Source organism: Drosophila hydei, unplaced genomic scaffold, assembly GCF_003285905.1.
Source record: "Drosophila hydei strain 15085-1641.00,03,60 unplaced genomic scaffold, DhydRS2 tig00008130-arrow-arrow-pilon, whole genome shotgun sequence".
Lineage (NCBI taxonomy): Eukaryota > Metazoa > Arthropoda > Insecta > Diptera > Drosophilidae > Drosophila > Drosophila hydei.
Window position 1 is genome coordinate 11,376 of NW_022045839.1, and position 13,017 is coordinate 24,392.

General features: G+C 37.9%; 1 protein-coding gene and 1 long non-coding RNA gene across 3 annotated transcripts; both read left to right on the top strand.

Moving 5' to 3' along the window:
* Positions 1 to 381: 381 nt before the first annotated feature.
* Positions 382 to 12,760, top strand: LOC111597011 (ERI1 exoribonuclease 2-like). Of its 2 annotated transcripts, none has more exons than XM_023311516.2 (3): positions 382 to 826; positions 11,284 to 11,585; positions 11,654 to 12,760. In XM_023311516.2, the coding sequence occupies exons 1-3, from the start codon at positions 804 to 806 to the stop codon at positions 12,229 to 12,231; spliced, it is 903 nt and encodes a 300-aa protein (XP_023167284.2). In that variant the 5' UTR covers positions 382 to 803; the 3' UTR covers positions 12,232 to 12,760. The 2 variants fall into 2 exon arrangements, with proteins under 2 accessions (XP_023167284.2, XP_023167283.2); XM_023311515.2 differs by lacking the exon at positions 382 to 826 and adding an exon at positions 9,492 to 9,865.
* On the top strand, positions 4,875 to 5,726 carry LOC111597013. Its single transcript, XR_002751281.2, has 3 exons — positions 4,875 to 5,015; positions 5,082 to 5,518; positions 5,586 to 5,726. It is a non-coding gene; the product is annotated as an uncharacterized LOC111597013 (long non-coding RNA).
* Positions 12,761 to 13,017: the final 257 nt, after the last annotated feature.

The window sequence follows — 13,017 nt, forward strand, 5'->3', positions numbered from 1 at the left end:
ACAGAATATAAAATATATAAAGTGAACGTATTTAAATTTATTTTCAAATATTAACGGACGTTCAGTTGGCGCCTAAGCTTCTAGTGTTTCCAGACATTGGCAACTAATAACATTAACATTTCATTAAAGAATTAAACTTACTCATTCATATTAAAGCTTACAAAATGTACCTTTAACTATACCCATAATATTTAAAAATTAATAATAATAATATATATTTTTTACAAACAACATATACCAAGTATTGAAATTAATATTTACATGTCACTTTTTTTTAGTTTCTGCAACTGGTCACACCCGGAAGCTCGGTCATATGTTTTTGCTGCTGCTGCTGCTAATTCTGTCGCTGTCGCTGTCGCTGTCGCCGTCGCTGCCATTGTCGCCAGTTTGTTTTTATCCATCTGTGCCGGTCGGCAGATTCAGATCTTCGCTGTAGACGGACGCTTGAGAATTGACTGAAGTTTTGTGTGCGCGCGCAATTGTTGTTAATTTTTCGTCAATTTTGATATTCGTCTCCTTTTGTTACGTGCCGGCCGTGCGCCGCCTGCATATGCGTGTGTGTGCGCGCTTGCTTGTGTGTGCGTGTTGAGTGCATATGTGCATCTGTGTCTGTGGAAGCGCGCAGACAACAAAAGAAAATTTACCGGTCCACCTTCAGCGCTTCCTTGCCCTTGCCCAATGCCGTTATTCGCACTGCCAAAATAACCAATCGAATTTTTTTCGCATTCAAGTTGAATATTTTACAACTCAACTCGCTAAACACGTTTCTATATTATAAATTGGACCAACAATTTAGCACAATAATGGCGTTGATAAGACTGGCAAGGTAAGTAGCAAATGCAACTAAAGAAATCTAACTGAATTGCAACTAGAATCCAATAAGACGCGTTGCAAACTCTTACAAAAACGCCGCTTTGTCATGTCTGCAATTCCCAAAACTATTTCTCTTTCACCAATTGATATATCAATATGAATGTAGCTATATTATAATATATGTGCATAAATATATGTATGTACAGGTATGTACGTAGTATACAACGGGCACGTGCTGTGACTATTGTAGGTTGAAAATTGTTTTTATCGATTTGCAAGTGCTGTGAGAGGAGAGTCCAAGAAATGAAACATACTCTATCCACACACATACACATACCCACAACCACAAAAACACACACACTTTTATGTGCATTGCAAATGACAAGTCTGTGCAATAAACTGAAAGAAGTAAAAAAAGTTCATTCATGGCATTCAAGCGAATATCGGATACTCTACTTACATATAAATTACATTATTAATTAGTTTTGAGAGGCTACTTGATTACTACTTTGCTAACCATGAAACTGTAATTAACTAGTAGTGAATGTAAAACTGTAGGGAATAAGCCATTAAAAAATGTACGTTGTCTGGAATATTTGATATACAGATCTTGGCAACTGTTTGTCTATTTTTGTGTTTGAAAACTGTAAATAACCAGCAATGAATGTAAAACTGTAAGTGAATAAGCTCATTCAAAGTTTGTGTTGCCCAATGACGGATCTAGAGTAAGTCTGCAGCTCCTTTTGTACTTGTGAAACTGTAAACTGAAGACAGTGAAGCTACAACTGTAGCAAAGAAGTTCTAAATTAGCTTACATATGAGTGTGTAATGTTTTGGCAAAGAAACTATATCAGCTCTGTTTTGTGCTTGTCGAACTGTAAGTGGAAGACATCGAATGTAAAACTAAATGTAAAAGAAATTCTTAATATTTGTTGATAATATTTTTATTATGCACAAGATTTTGTTCATAATGTATGTACTATAATTTAAGATACGTAAATTATTTTTGTTTATAAGCGCAAAGCCAAAAATCTTCGTGGCGACGTCGACTGCGACGTCGTTCTCCATGCTTTTTATTTCGCTTTGCTCTTTTCTCTCTTTTCTTTTCTGTCTCGATTCCAGCCCAATGTTTACCTTAACATTTAGCATGCAGATTGCGGTAATGGTTGTTGTTCTTGTTGACTTTTGAGCTGGTGCTTCGTGTTGTTGTTGTTGTTTCTCTCGGTGAGGCGCAATTGACGCTTGGGCTACAGCCCCTCTTCTTTCACTGAGCTGAAGTGAACAGTACAGGGAGCTTTAAGCTTTAAGCAAGATTTTGTAAGTTTTGAACAAATATTCGCTACATTGTTCTTGTTTTTTTTTATTATTGTTATTTTAACTGTTTACAATTGCTTCATTGGTCATTGCTCTTTAGTGTGGCCTGGCCCTGAGCAAAAGTATCTCTCCCTTGGCAAATACCCTACACGTGCGTTGTCATTATCGTAGTGTGCCAGCTTTTTATTGTCTTAGCAAGTATCAATTTAACTTAATTTCATTAACTGGCTTAGTTAGTTTATATTTCACTTTTTTGTGTTTTTTAATTTATATATTTATTTTATTTTTTATTGCTTTAAATTGCAAATTCAATTGGGAGTTACATCCCATCTTTCATTTAATTGCTCTTCTTTACTTTAAGTAAACCACTATATATCTTACAATATAATTTATGCCTGGCAGAGTATTGGCAGTTCAGCATGCCATTTTCTTTTATTATTTTCCTCTGCTCAATACATATCAATTACTTCTGCTATAGAATATATCTGGCAAGCTTAAATTGCATTCTTTAATTAATTATCAAGCTATCAAGCTTGTGGTTTTTAATGCTATAGATTAACAATAATTTAGAACAGAAAGTTAAAATACATATAGTATAGGGTTATTCATTGTTGCTATTAAAAACGCATTAAACTTAAAAAAAAAGCGAGTTAGGCATCGCCTGCTGTCGCTAGCTGAACGACTACGAGTCATGCGACTGCGTAATACTCCAAAACAGCTATTAAACTCTACATTTTTGATTGATTGTTGTAAGTTATCAGCTGTAACACAGATGTTAGATTTGGAATATGTATGTAGAAACAGGTGTTTTACTATTTGTCCCAACCCAACAAGGCGTTATTATATATAGTGTTTGATTAAACTGTAGAGTAGGGTGTTTATGAAGAGTATAGAGAGTATAGAGCGAGGGAGGGAGCTTACAGATAGCTTAGAGAGAGATTGTATAGAGAGTATAGAATATATTTTTAATAGGGCATGGTCTAAATGAGATTAATCGAAACAGCAGGATCTTAACAGCTGATCGCGTTTGTTTCCAATTCCTAAACTCTAGCATTAAGGCAGACATTACTAAAAAGCCAATATACTCTTCTCACTTCAGGAACGAGTATGGAAAGACAGTCGACTCCTGCAGTGGGTCCATTTTGAAACTCATTTCTACGACTAGATTAAAATGTGGTCAAATGTATAGCATAATTTTTTACAGTGCAGCTCAGACTGACTGCCTCGGACATTAGCTTGCTATGTGTGTTTTTCCCATTGCACAATTTGAACCCATAAATAAATGGCGACAGTTCAATTAGGTCCACTTTGGAGTTTGTCACTCCAAAAATAGCTCGGCGTGCCATTTCGTACTTCTCCGGGTTGTAATTGAAATTGTAATCGCAATTGTAATTGAATGTAATTGGAGCCGAACGCCGACAATCTGCGCAGCCTGAGGCCAACTCTCAAGTGCATTTGCCAAAGCAATTGAAAACGAAGCTGCAAAAGTGCAGTTCATATATCTCTCTGAATGTATCTGCAACTATGTATATGGATCTGCATATGTATCTGTAGCTGCATTTGCAGCTGCACCTTTATCTGTATCTGTATCTGTATCTACAGCTTTATCCATGTTTGGATCTGTATCTGCAGCTGTATCTTAGCTGCATCTGTATCTGTATCTTTATCTGTGCCTGTATGATGATTATAGATGAGGCCGCATTGTTGTTGTTGTTGTTGCTGTTGTCATTTGTTTGTGTGGCCCCAATACGTCCGATGGCCTGTTGTGGCCTTTGCTGCTGATATTTATAGAGCACATGGAAAAGTTTTAGAGTTTTTGCACAACAATTGAAATTGCAAAAGCAAACACAAGTGCATGCTGATAATTATTGTAATCTAAATAGCTACTTAATCTGCACTCTATAAACATATATACATGTATGCATAAATATATGTATATATATATATGTGTGTGTGTATATGTATGTATTTATAAATATATTTATGCATTGTATACTTTTTGCATATTAACATATTCTGTAGTTCATAAATATATATATCATATATATATATATATCATATATATATATAAATATATATATATATATCATATATATATATAAATATATATATCAGTCAATCAATCAGCTAATCAATCCGTCAGTCAATCAATCACTAAGCTAAGCCATCAGCTAATTACTCAGTGGTTCAATCAATCAAGCAGTCAGTCATTATTTCATTAGTCAATGAAACAGTCAGCACATCAGTCAGTTGATCAGTCATATGTTGATCAATGAATCAATCTCCCAATCGCTTGGTCCAATAACTTAACAATCAATCTGTCTGTCCGTCAGTCAATTTATCAGCCATTCAGCTTTGTATACAATGTAAATATACTTTGTATGGTTGTCACTAATCTAAACAATCAGACAAATGTATAATATATATATATTTATATATGTATAGGTTACATATATATGTATATATATATATATATATATATATATATGCATATACATACGCACACATATATGTGCTAGGGCTGTCTTGCTGTCTCTTAATTTAATTATGAATATTTTATTAATTGACATTGTTCTACTCTATAAATGAATTTGTTATATTCCCCTCTTCATTTTACTCTTTTTGTTGTTGTTTTGTTATTGTTGCGCGCTTTGTCATTTTAAACAAAGCTTTCGGTCAACTATTAATTCTCTCCAGACAAATGGCTATGTTCTAAAATGTTTTATTCAGTCGACATTTGTCAACGTGTCGAAATAGTCTCAATTGAAAATTCAAATTTTTCATTTAATATTTTTAATGAAAATTCATTAAATTATTCTCCAAACAATTGACAGTTAAGGAAATATGTGGACGTTAATAGATCAATGGGAAACATTAGCAATGCATCTGTAAGTTACCAAATACAGTTTAATTATTTAATTAAATTCAAATAATTTGGAATATTTGCTAATTAGAGATTTTGTAAGATCTTTAATAAATCTATAACAATTTGAGATTGGAAGATTCCATTGCATTGCTAAACTATGAAAATTTGATGTACATTTTAAATATAAAAAAAAAAGAATATTGTAGAGGGAAAGAAGAAGAATAACAAACAGCACGATAAATAAAACTCACATTTAATAGTGAAGAAAATTATTTTGAGACGCATTTACAAGTGGAATATGTTAGCAAATGAGAATTGTTCAGTCGGCTGCACTCGACTGCGCAATGCTCGTTCACAGATAATTAAAAACCGAAATTGACTATTAACTAAGCAAAGACTTCAGTCGGTGCAGCTATATAATTTCAAACGGGAACATTTACAAAATATATATAAGCGAAAATATATTATAATATATTTGAGAAGTATAAATGTTTGTCTAAAACAACCAAGTAAAGATGATAATTGGTGTGTATGCGAAGCCTTAGCGTATCCATAGTACCTAACATATCTAATTTTATCGCATAACAATAAGATTCTATAATAAAATCGTGATTGAAGGAACCAAAACATGTTGGAATCGATCTTGCGCATCCGACAACACTTGGCACAGTGGGGCGCGTAGGCAGAAAATGTAACAAAAAACCAAAATTTTATAAAACCAACTGAGAGTTTGCCGAAGAATCATAGCAATACAAGAATGTGAAAAACTTTTTGTAAAATATTAAATAGTATTTAAAAGTGTTTTTAGTTTAATTTGGATTTCATTTAAAAAAAGTTTTCTTACTGAAAAACTAATTTAAAGTTAATTTGTTTTCTAATAAAAACCCCTTTTATCTAAGGACTTACGTTACATATAAAAGAAACTTTGTTATTTTGTCACGGAACTAATGAAAATAGCCCACTGTAAGTCATCATATTGCTGGCAGTTGTTGGGCTTGTGTGAATTCAGTGGGAAATCCGGCTGAAAGCAGTTTTTACCAAACTTATCCAAAGTCAAGAACAAATGCGCGCACAGGCCGGGCCATAAATATATATACGGGACGAATGCAAGTAAATATATTTATGACAGAGAAAAATAATTGAAAATGAAGAGGAAAACCGGCAGCAGCAAAACAAATGCAATCGAATTTGTATTTAGGTGCGAGTGAAAGGCACGCTATTGGTGTTAGTGCAAGGAAGAGGGGGAGAGGTGGAGAGCGCGAACATTTGGCCCAGCAAATTTCATGCACGCGTCTCCAATTCAAACGGTGCATGCGGCGTATGCGCAATATATGCAAAGTACGTTCCCATAGATGTAGATATATACGATGTATAGACGCTGACAATGCGGCCCGACCTGTTCATAACTTAAGCTTGTAATTGCTAATTTCAATATCAATTACATAATATATATGACATATATACACATATGTATATATGTATGTATGTATGCATGTCAGTCTATAAGGTGCACTGCCCAAGGACCTTGAATATAATTATCAATTTGCCACAGTGGCAATTAGTAGAGCCAAATGGGCCTATTATAGTGGCGCAAGCGACTGATATCAATTAAGTATAAATTTGTCATCCCACCTGATACACAGATATATATATTTATATATAGTATACATATTCGTGCACATATATATATATATATATACTTACATTTATTGAAAACTTCTGGTCGCTCGCTTTTCAAACTGGAAGTTCATTGATTGATTCAGTCAATTGCGCTATTTTTGGCAACTTCCACAATTGCTTCTGCACTCTTATCGAATTTCACATGGCCTGCACAAACATGCAGACCTCTCGAGATATCTATGAACATACTTACGGCAATAAATTGTGGTCGGCTTTTTGTTATTTGAAGTCCAACGTGTTTTTGAAAGTGTTACAACTTACTTGAGACCTCACAAGTTAGGCGTTATTCTAGGGGCATAAGTGAAGAGCGTGTAAATAAGATAGGCTATGAGCATGTCTGACTGTTAGATATGCTAACCTATTCGCTTAGCATAACTGAAGTCTGCTAACGACTTTTAACGTTTACATAAAAAGTTACCGATGATTAACCTAAACTGTGAGTGCTACAGGAATTCCTTAAGCTACTACGTTTCAAACCAGGTCTAGCTTTAAAGAGTTTCTGAAATACTGAATAATACAGGACGAATTGAGATGAGATATTGATATTATCTATTATTATTATTGATGGGATCCATCCAGAGGTAAATAGTCTGCTTCTCTGTTCCATAGACTCACAGTATAATACTAGAAAATTCAAAAACTCCGATATCCCAGAACCAAGTGTTAAGCATAGAAACCCCAGTCACAAAACGGAACTCAGCATTCTTCAAAATGACATTGGAACGTTATATATATAGCCTCGACAATGAGCACCCTAATAACTGGCCTTCTTAACTAATAATATACAATAGGTCTATTTAAATACAGTGATTTTATGTTTAGTATATGTGGAGACAGGTGTTTACAGAGCTGCCGGCTACGAAATGTCAACCACTGTGTGCACGGCTAACGTGTTGCGGCCCATTGACATTGTTTGCCAGATAATTAGTGGATAGTCGGGCATGCCGTGTGCCCGAAGCACGCATTATTGACAGCACGAGCCGCCCCTCTGATTGACATAAAAAATACTTTTTTTGGGGGCTTGTCGACATCACGTAAAATAACCGTAAACAATATAAATACTTTTCGAAACACGTCTAGGCCAAGTCAACCTGTTGCACTTGCCCATTCACAAAAAGCCTTAAAGTATGTAGATATTAATGGTCGATTATCTAATGTGAAATAAATAATAGAAAGCTTATTTAGTCACTCGTTCTCTAAGTTAAAAGATTATAATGGTTTGATGAAATATTTAATTTAATTTATTAATTTAAATTTAAAGGTATATAAAAAAAGATTCACTCTTTTTATATAAATGATTTAGGATATTACCAGTTCGTATTTCGCTAAAGCTATTTGCACCTCACTCAAAGGAACGTTTTCTAAAAATGCTTTATCCCTTTAGCGCCGTTTGACAAGTCAAAGCTCAATTCCACTCATACAACTCTTTTCTGAGTGGCAAAGAGAGCGAGAGCAATTTTACAATCAACACTCCATTTAACCGATGCAACTTACAGCCAGGCTTGTTCTAAATATAGCTGCAATAATATAATAATAAACCAAACAAAACAAATTTCACTCATTCCTTGCTGCTGCAAGTAAGGAAAAAGAAAGTGTAGAGAGCTAGAGCGCAAAGAGCACTTACACTAGTAAGTGTTTCAATTTCATTTCCAATTAACTCTTCATTAGGACAATGCTCTTTCCAGCCGTTCCAGCTATTCATTATCTAAATATAGCTACATTACCCCTTTGGGCCGCTTGAAATGGCAACGATCAATTTCACTCATTGCATTGTTGCTTTCGCCTGCCGAGAGAGACGGATAAAGCGAGAGAGCGAGTGACTGAGTGAGTTCATTAATCCAATTTTCGCATGTTTCTGCTGCCCGCTGTTTGCCGGACTAAATATATCTCTGCTTCCGCATTTGCAGTGGACATCGTTAGTACGCGCTTCCACTCCTCCCACATGCTGCCAAGCCGGACGAAAGTGAGAGTATGTCGTCGACTTTGTCATTGTCATTGTTGTTGTTTTTGTTGTCCATTCAATCATTGCAAATTTTATGCAATCTGACTTTTGAGTGATTTTGCACGCTATGTGCCTGTGTGTGTGTATGTTGATCTCTTTTTATAAAACCATTGTGTTAGGTTATGTGTGCGAATGTGTGTGTGCCATATATCAAAAACATAACGGTTTGTGTCAGGCATTTGCAATTTTCATACATTCTTTCAAGTTTTATAAAGAAAGTGCATTGACTCTTGCAAAATATGCGAACTGTAAAGCTTAATCTTTGTTTATTTCTTTTTTATTTTTAAAAGATTCCCTTTATTTGTCTTAACTAATTGTTTAGTGTCCTTGCATTTGCGATTACAGTGCACACACCCATGAATGTGATAGCACGCGATTTACACATTTCAAAGCACGTAATATACATTAGCTAATATGTGCATGGGTCATATATAAACACATTTGTTGCATAATTTGTTTCTGTTATTAGTTGGTTGCATTTTATCTGGAAAGCTAAACCGGTACGAGCTAGTTAGTCGGTGAAAAGCTGACAAACGAGTTAATATTAGTCAAAGCCATTGGCTCCAATTAGTGAAAGTCAAATGTTTAGACGTAACAACAGCTTATCTCTTTGAGCGCTTTGCAAGCATATCGACCAAACAAAATGCGTTTAGACTTAAAAAATAAATTGAAAACGCGCGCACAGGACTATAAAATACAAATGGCCACACTTAACAGCACAACTTCATAACAGAAGCAAAATGTACTGCAGACAAACTGGTTAACATTTTCATCTGAGTAAATGTTATCGACTTCGAATCGATAACTAAATCAATGGCTTTTGTAGCACATTTTTAGTTGTAATTGAAATTTATGAGAGAAATGTTTGTTGAGACGAGCAAATTGTTGCTAAAAAACATGCCTTGTAGCATGAGCGAATTCTCGCAATTGATACAGGAACTGAAATTGATTATACCGCGTTCACTCAACTCCTTTGGACGCAAACGTGCACTGATTGAATATGCAGACGCCGAGGAGGCGCAGACCGCCCTAGCACAGCTGTTGGGTCTCAGCGAAATACTTGACAAGCCGCTGCGCGTTAGCAACTTTGGACCCCGAGCAAATGCCGATGGAACCAAGCAGAAGACCGCTAACAAGTCAACACAAGCGACCGCACCGGCTCGATCGAAGCAGAACTCCGAGATCAACAAGTATGTGCAAAAGTTGTATGCCTGCAATAATCAATGTGACTTTATGCAGCCACCACCGCCTTACCTGCGCTATGCATATCCGCCCGTCAATGCCGACATTCTGACCGCCATCGGAGAAACACTGAAGAGTGATAAGCGCTTCTATGTGCAGGTGCTACACCTAATGAATCGCATGAATTTGCCACCGCCCTTTGGCGAGCGACCCAAGGGCGTCATATTGCCTTCAAGGCAAACAGAAAACGTTGCCACCCAAACTGAACTAATTGAGAGTGAAACTGAGAGTGAGCTGGAGACTGATAAGGAGGAGGAGCCCAAGCAGGCAAATCCCCAACAGCAGCTAAGAGCGAAGAGACCTGCTGATAGCCTCGTTTTGGAGCAGTATCGGAAGCGCGCTCGCCAGGCGTTGCTAGTGGAAAAGCCAGCGGCAGTCAAGGAGAAGACAGTGCCCGATGCGCCTGTTGTTGCAATGCAACGCAAAATCGAATTAAAGCTGCCGACAGTGTTGCCTGTCGTCGCACAGTTGCCGGAGGAGCGTTTGTCCGCCGAACAACTGCAAGAGCTGCCAGTCTACAAGAATTACAAAATAGGCGAGCCCAGCAACAAGTTGTACATCAAGAATCTCGACAAGAGCATTACAGAAACCCAACTCAGTCTGCTCTATGCACGATATGCGCCCGCCGAGAGTCTGGATATCAAAGTCATGCAACAAGGTCGCATGAAGGGACAGGCGTTTGTGACATTCAAGCAGCTCCCTTCGGATGCGGCAGCTGCAGAGGCATTGGCGGCGGTGGTGGCCAAAGCATTGGCTGAAACAAACGGCCTGCTCTGGCAGCAAAAGCCGATGATCGTGTGCTATGGAAAGCAGCAGCAGCAGCAGCTTTAGAGAGAAGGTGCAACAGAAGCTTGACTGAATTGAAATGGATTGCGATAGGAAATGCATTCCAAGTGATTAGAAATAGAACTTCGTTGCTATATTTATAGTTTGCACGTACATTTAAACATATTTAAATTATATAAAGTTGTTAAAGCCTATGTTTAAAATAAACAATTGCCAATTTGTAACTCTTGATGCTCCCAATGTATTTGATATAGCATTAATAGCATTAACCGCCTAGACCTAATGAAGTAGCGAGCAAAGAGAGAGGCGATTTAGAATTTGTAATTCATTTTGTAATTTGTAATTCATAATCGCAGTAGCAGCTTCGTAGGCATTGTAAGTAAGTCGAGCAGGATTTGTTTGTATAACGTCAGTCCTAGAGTGTAACTACAAGTTGCCCAGAAATCACATTATATTTCATATATATTTTTCTAAAAAAAAAAAATAACAAAAATTGACAAAAAAAATTAGGAAACATTTACAGATCTTGTGCACTAACGTTTTCTTTTCCTTTGGTGCCTTTGTTTGCTCTCTTTCGCAGACAACTGGGCCTGATAGACACGTTGTATGTGGAGGGTGGACGACCAGATCCTGCGAACGCCTTGGATGAACTGCAGAACGAGGCCGATATCAGCATCAACGGTGTTTCCGGTGACGTTGCCACAACAGCCCAAGCTCAAGCTGCAGCCGCAGCCGCAGCCTCAGCTGGCGTCAAGACAAAGAAATCACGCAAATCCAAACAGTTGGCAATGCAGCCATTTAGTTATGTGATTGCCGTTGACTTTGAGGCCACATGTTGGGAGAAGCAGGCGCCGCCGCAGTGGCGGGAAGCAGAGATCATAGGTGAGTGAGTCACTAGCGCTCCAATTATCGGCTTTGTTCTAATTGAACTCGTTTCATCTCCGCCGCAGAGTTTCCAGCGGTGCTCGTCAATCTGAAAACGGGCAAGATCGAGTCGGAATTCCACAAGTATATCATGCCGATCGAGTCACCGCGCCTGAGCACCTACTGCACTGAGCTAACGGGCATCGAGCAGAAGACTGTGGACACAGGTGTGCCGCTGCAGACGGCGCTAATGATGTTCCACGAGTGGCTGCGCAAGGAGCTGCGCTCTCGGAGTCTGATACTGCCCAAGACGAGCAAGTCGAACTTGCTGGGCAATTGCGCCTTCGTCACCTGGACCGACTGGGACTTTGGCATCTGCCTGCACAAGGAGTGCACACGGAAGCGCATGCGCAAGGCGCCCTACTTCAATCAGTGGGTCGACGTGCGCGCCATCTACCGCGAATGGTACAAGTATCGGCCGTGCAACTTCAGCGATGCCCTCTCCCACGTGGGCTTGGCCTTTGAGGGGCGTGCGCATTCGGGCATCGACGATGCCAAGAATCTGGGCGCTCTCATGTACAAAATGGTCAGAGATGGTGCCCTCTTCTCCATTACCAAGGATCTGACGCCATATCAGACACTGAATCCCAATTGTATATTGTGAACCAGCGTTCGAGCGAACTCCCTCCAAGAGATATCCAATGAAAACAGAAAAGAAAAACCAATGCACTTAGTTACTGACTTTTAATAAACAATTAATATTACGTAGCTGGCGATGATAGATCGACAGTTCTTAATGTGAGAGCAGCCTGCAAAATGTTCGTGTGCGTGTGGCAAATTTCGAGATGAGTTCTGCAAAGGCAATTGATAAGACTTGAAAATTCGACGAATTGTTTCAAATGATGCTGCATGGCCCCAGCGCGCACTCCTCTCTCTCTCCGTTTGTGTGTGTGTGTGTGTGCGTGTGTGTGAGTGCGCCTGGGGAATGCAGCATCTAATATATTTATATACACATACATATGGCCATAGAGCATATTTTTCTACTATTCATATTTAATAATGCATAGTTAATAGTGTCTATACTGCGTATATGGAATATCATACTTATGTTCATTGTCTTACACGGCCTGCAACATTTAGCTATAAGCAGCATTACTAATAAAACGACAATAGATATATTCAAGAGATAAAAATATTAACTGTTTACTCTTACTTGACTGGGATGCAGGAGAAAGTGGAATGGAAGAGAAGAGCCGAGTGCTTATAGCTAGCTGGTACTCTACTGAAGTACAGAGAGCAGAGAGGACATGGAAAGACAAGAGTAGAGAAAGGTAGAGATAAGGAGAGATTGTGAAGGTGAAGTTGCAGATGAAGAGAAGAATAAAGAAGCAATGAGAAGAAAGCAACACAAGTAGGAGGGGTAAGAGAACAGAAGAGAAGTGAAGAAAAC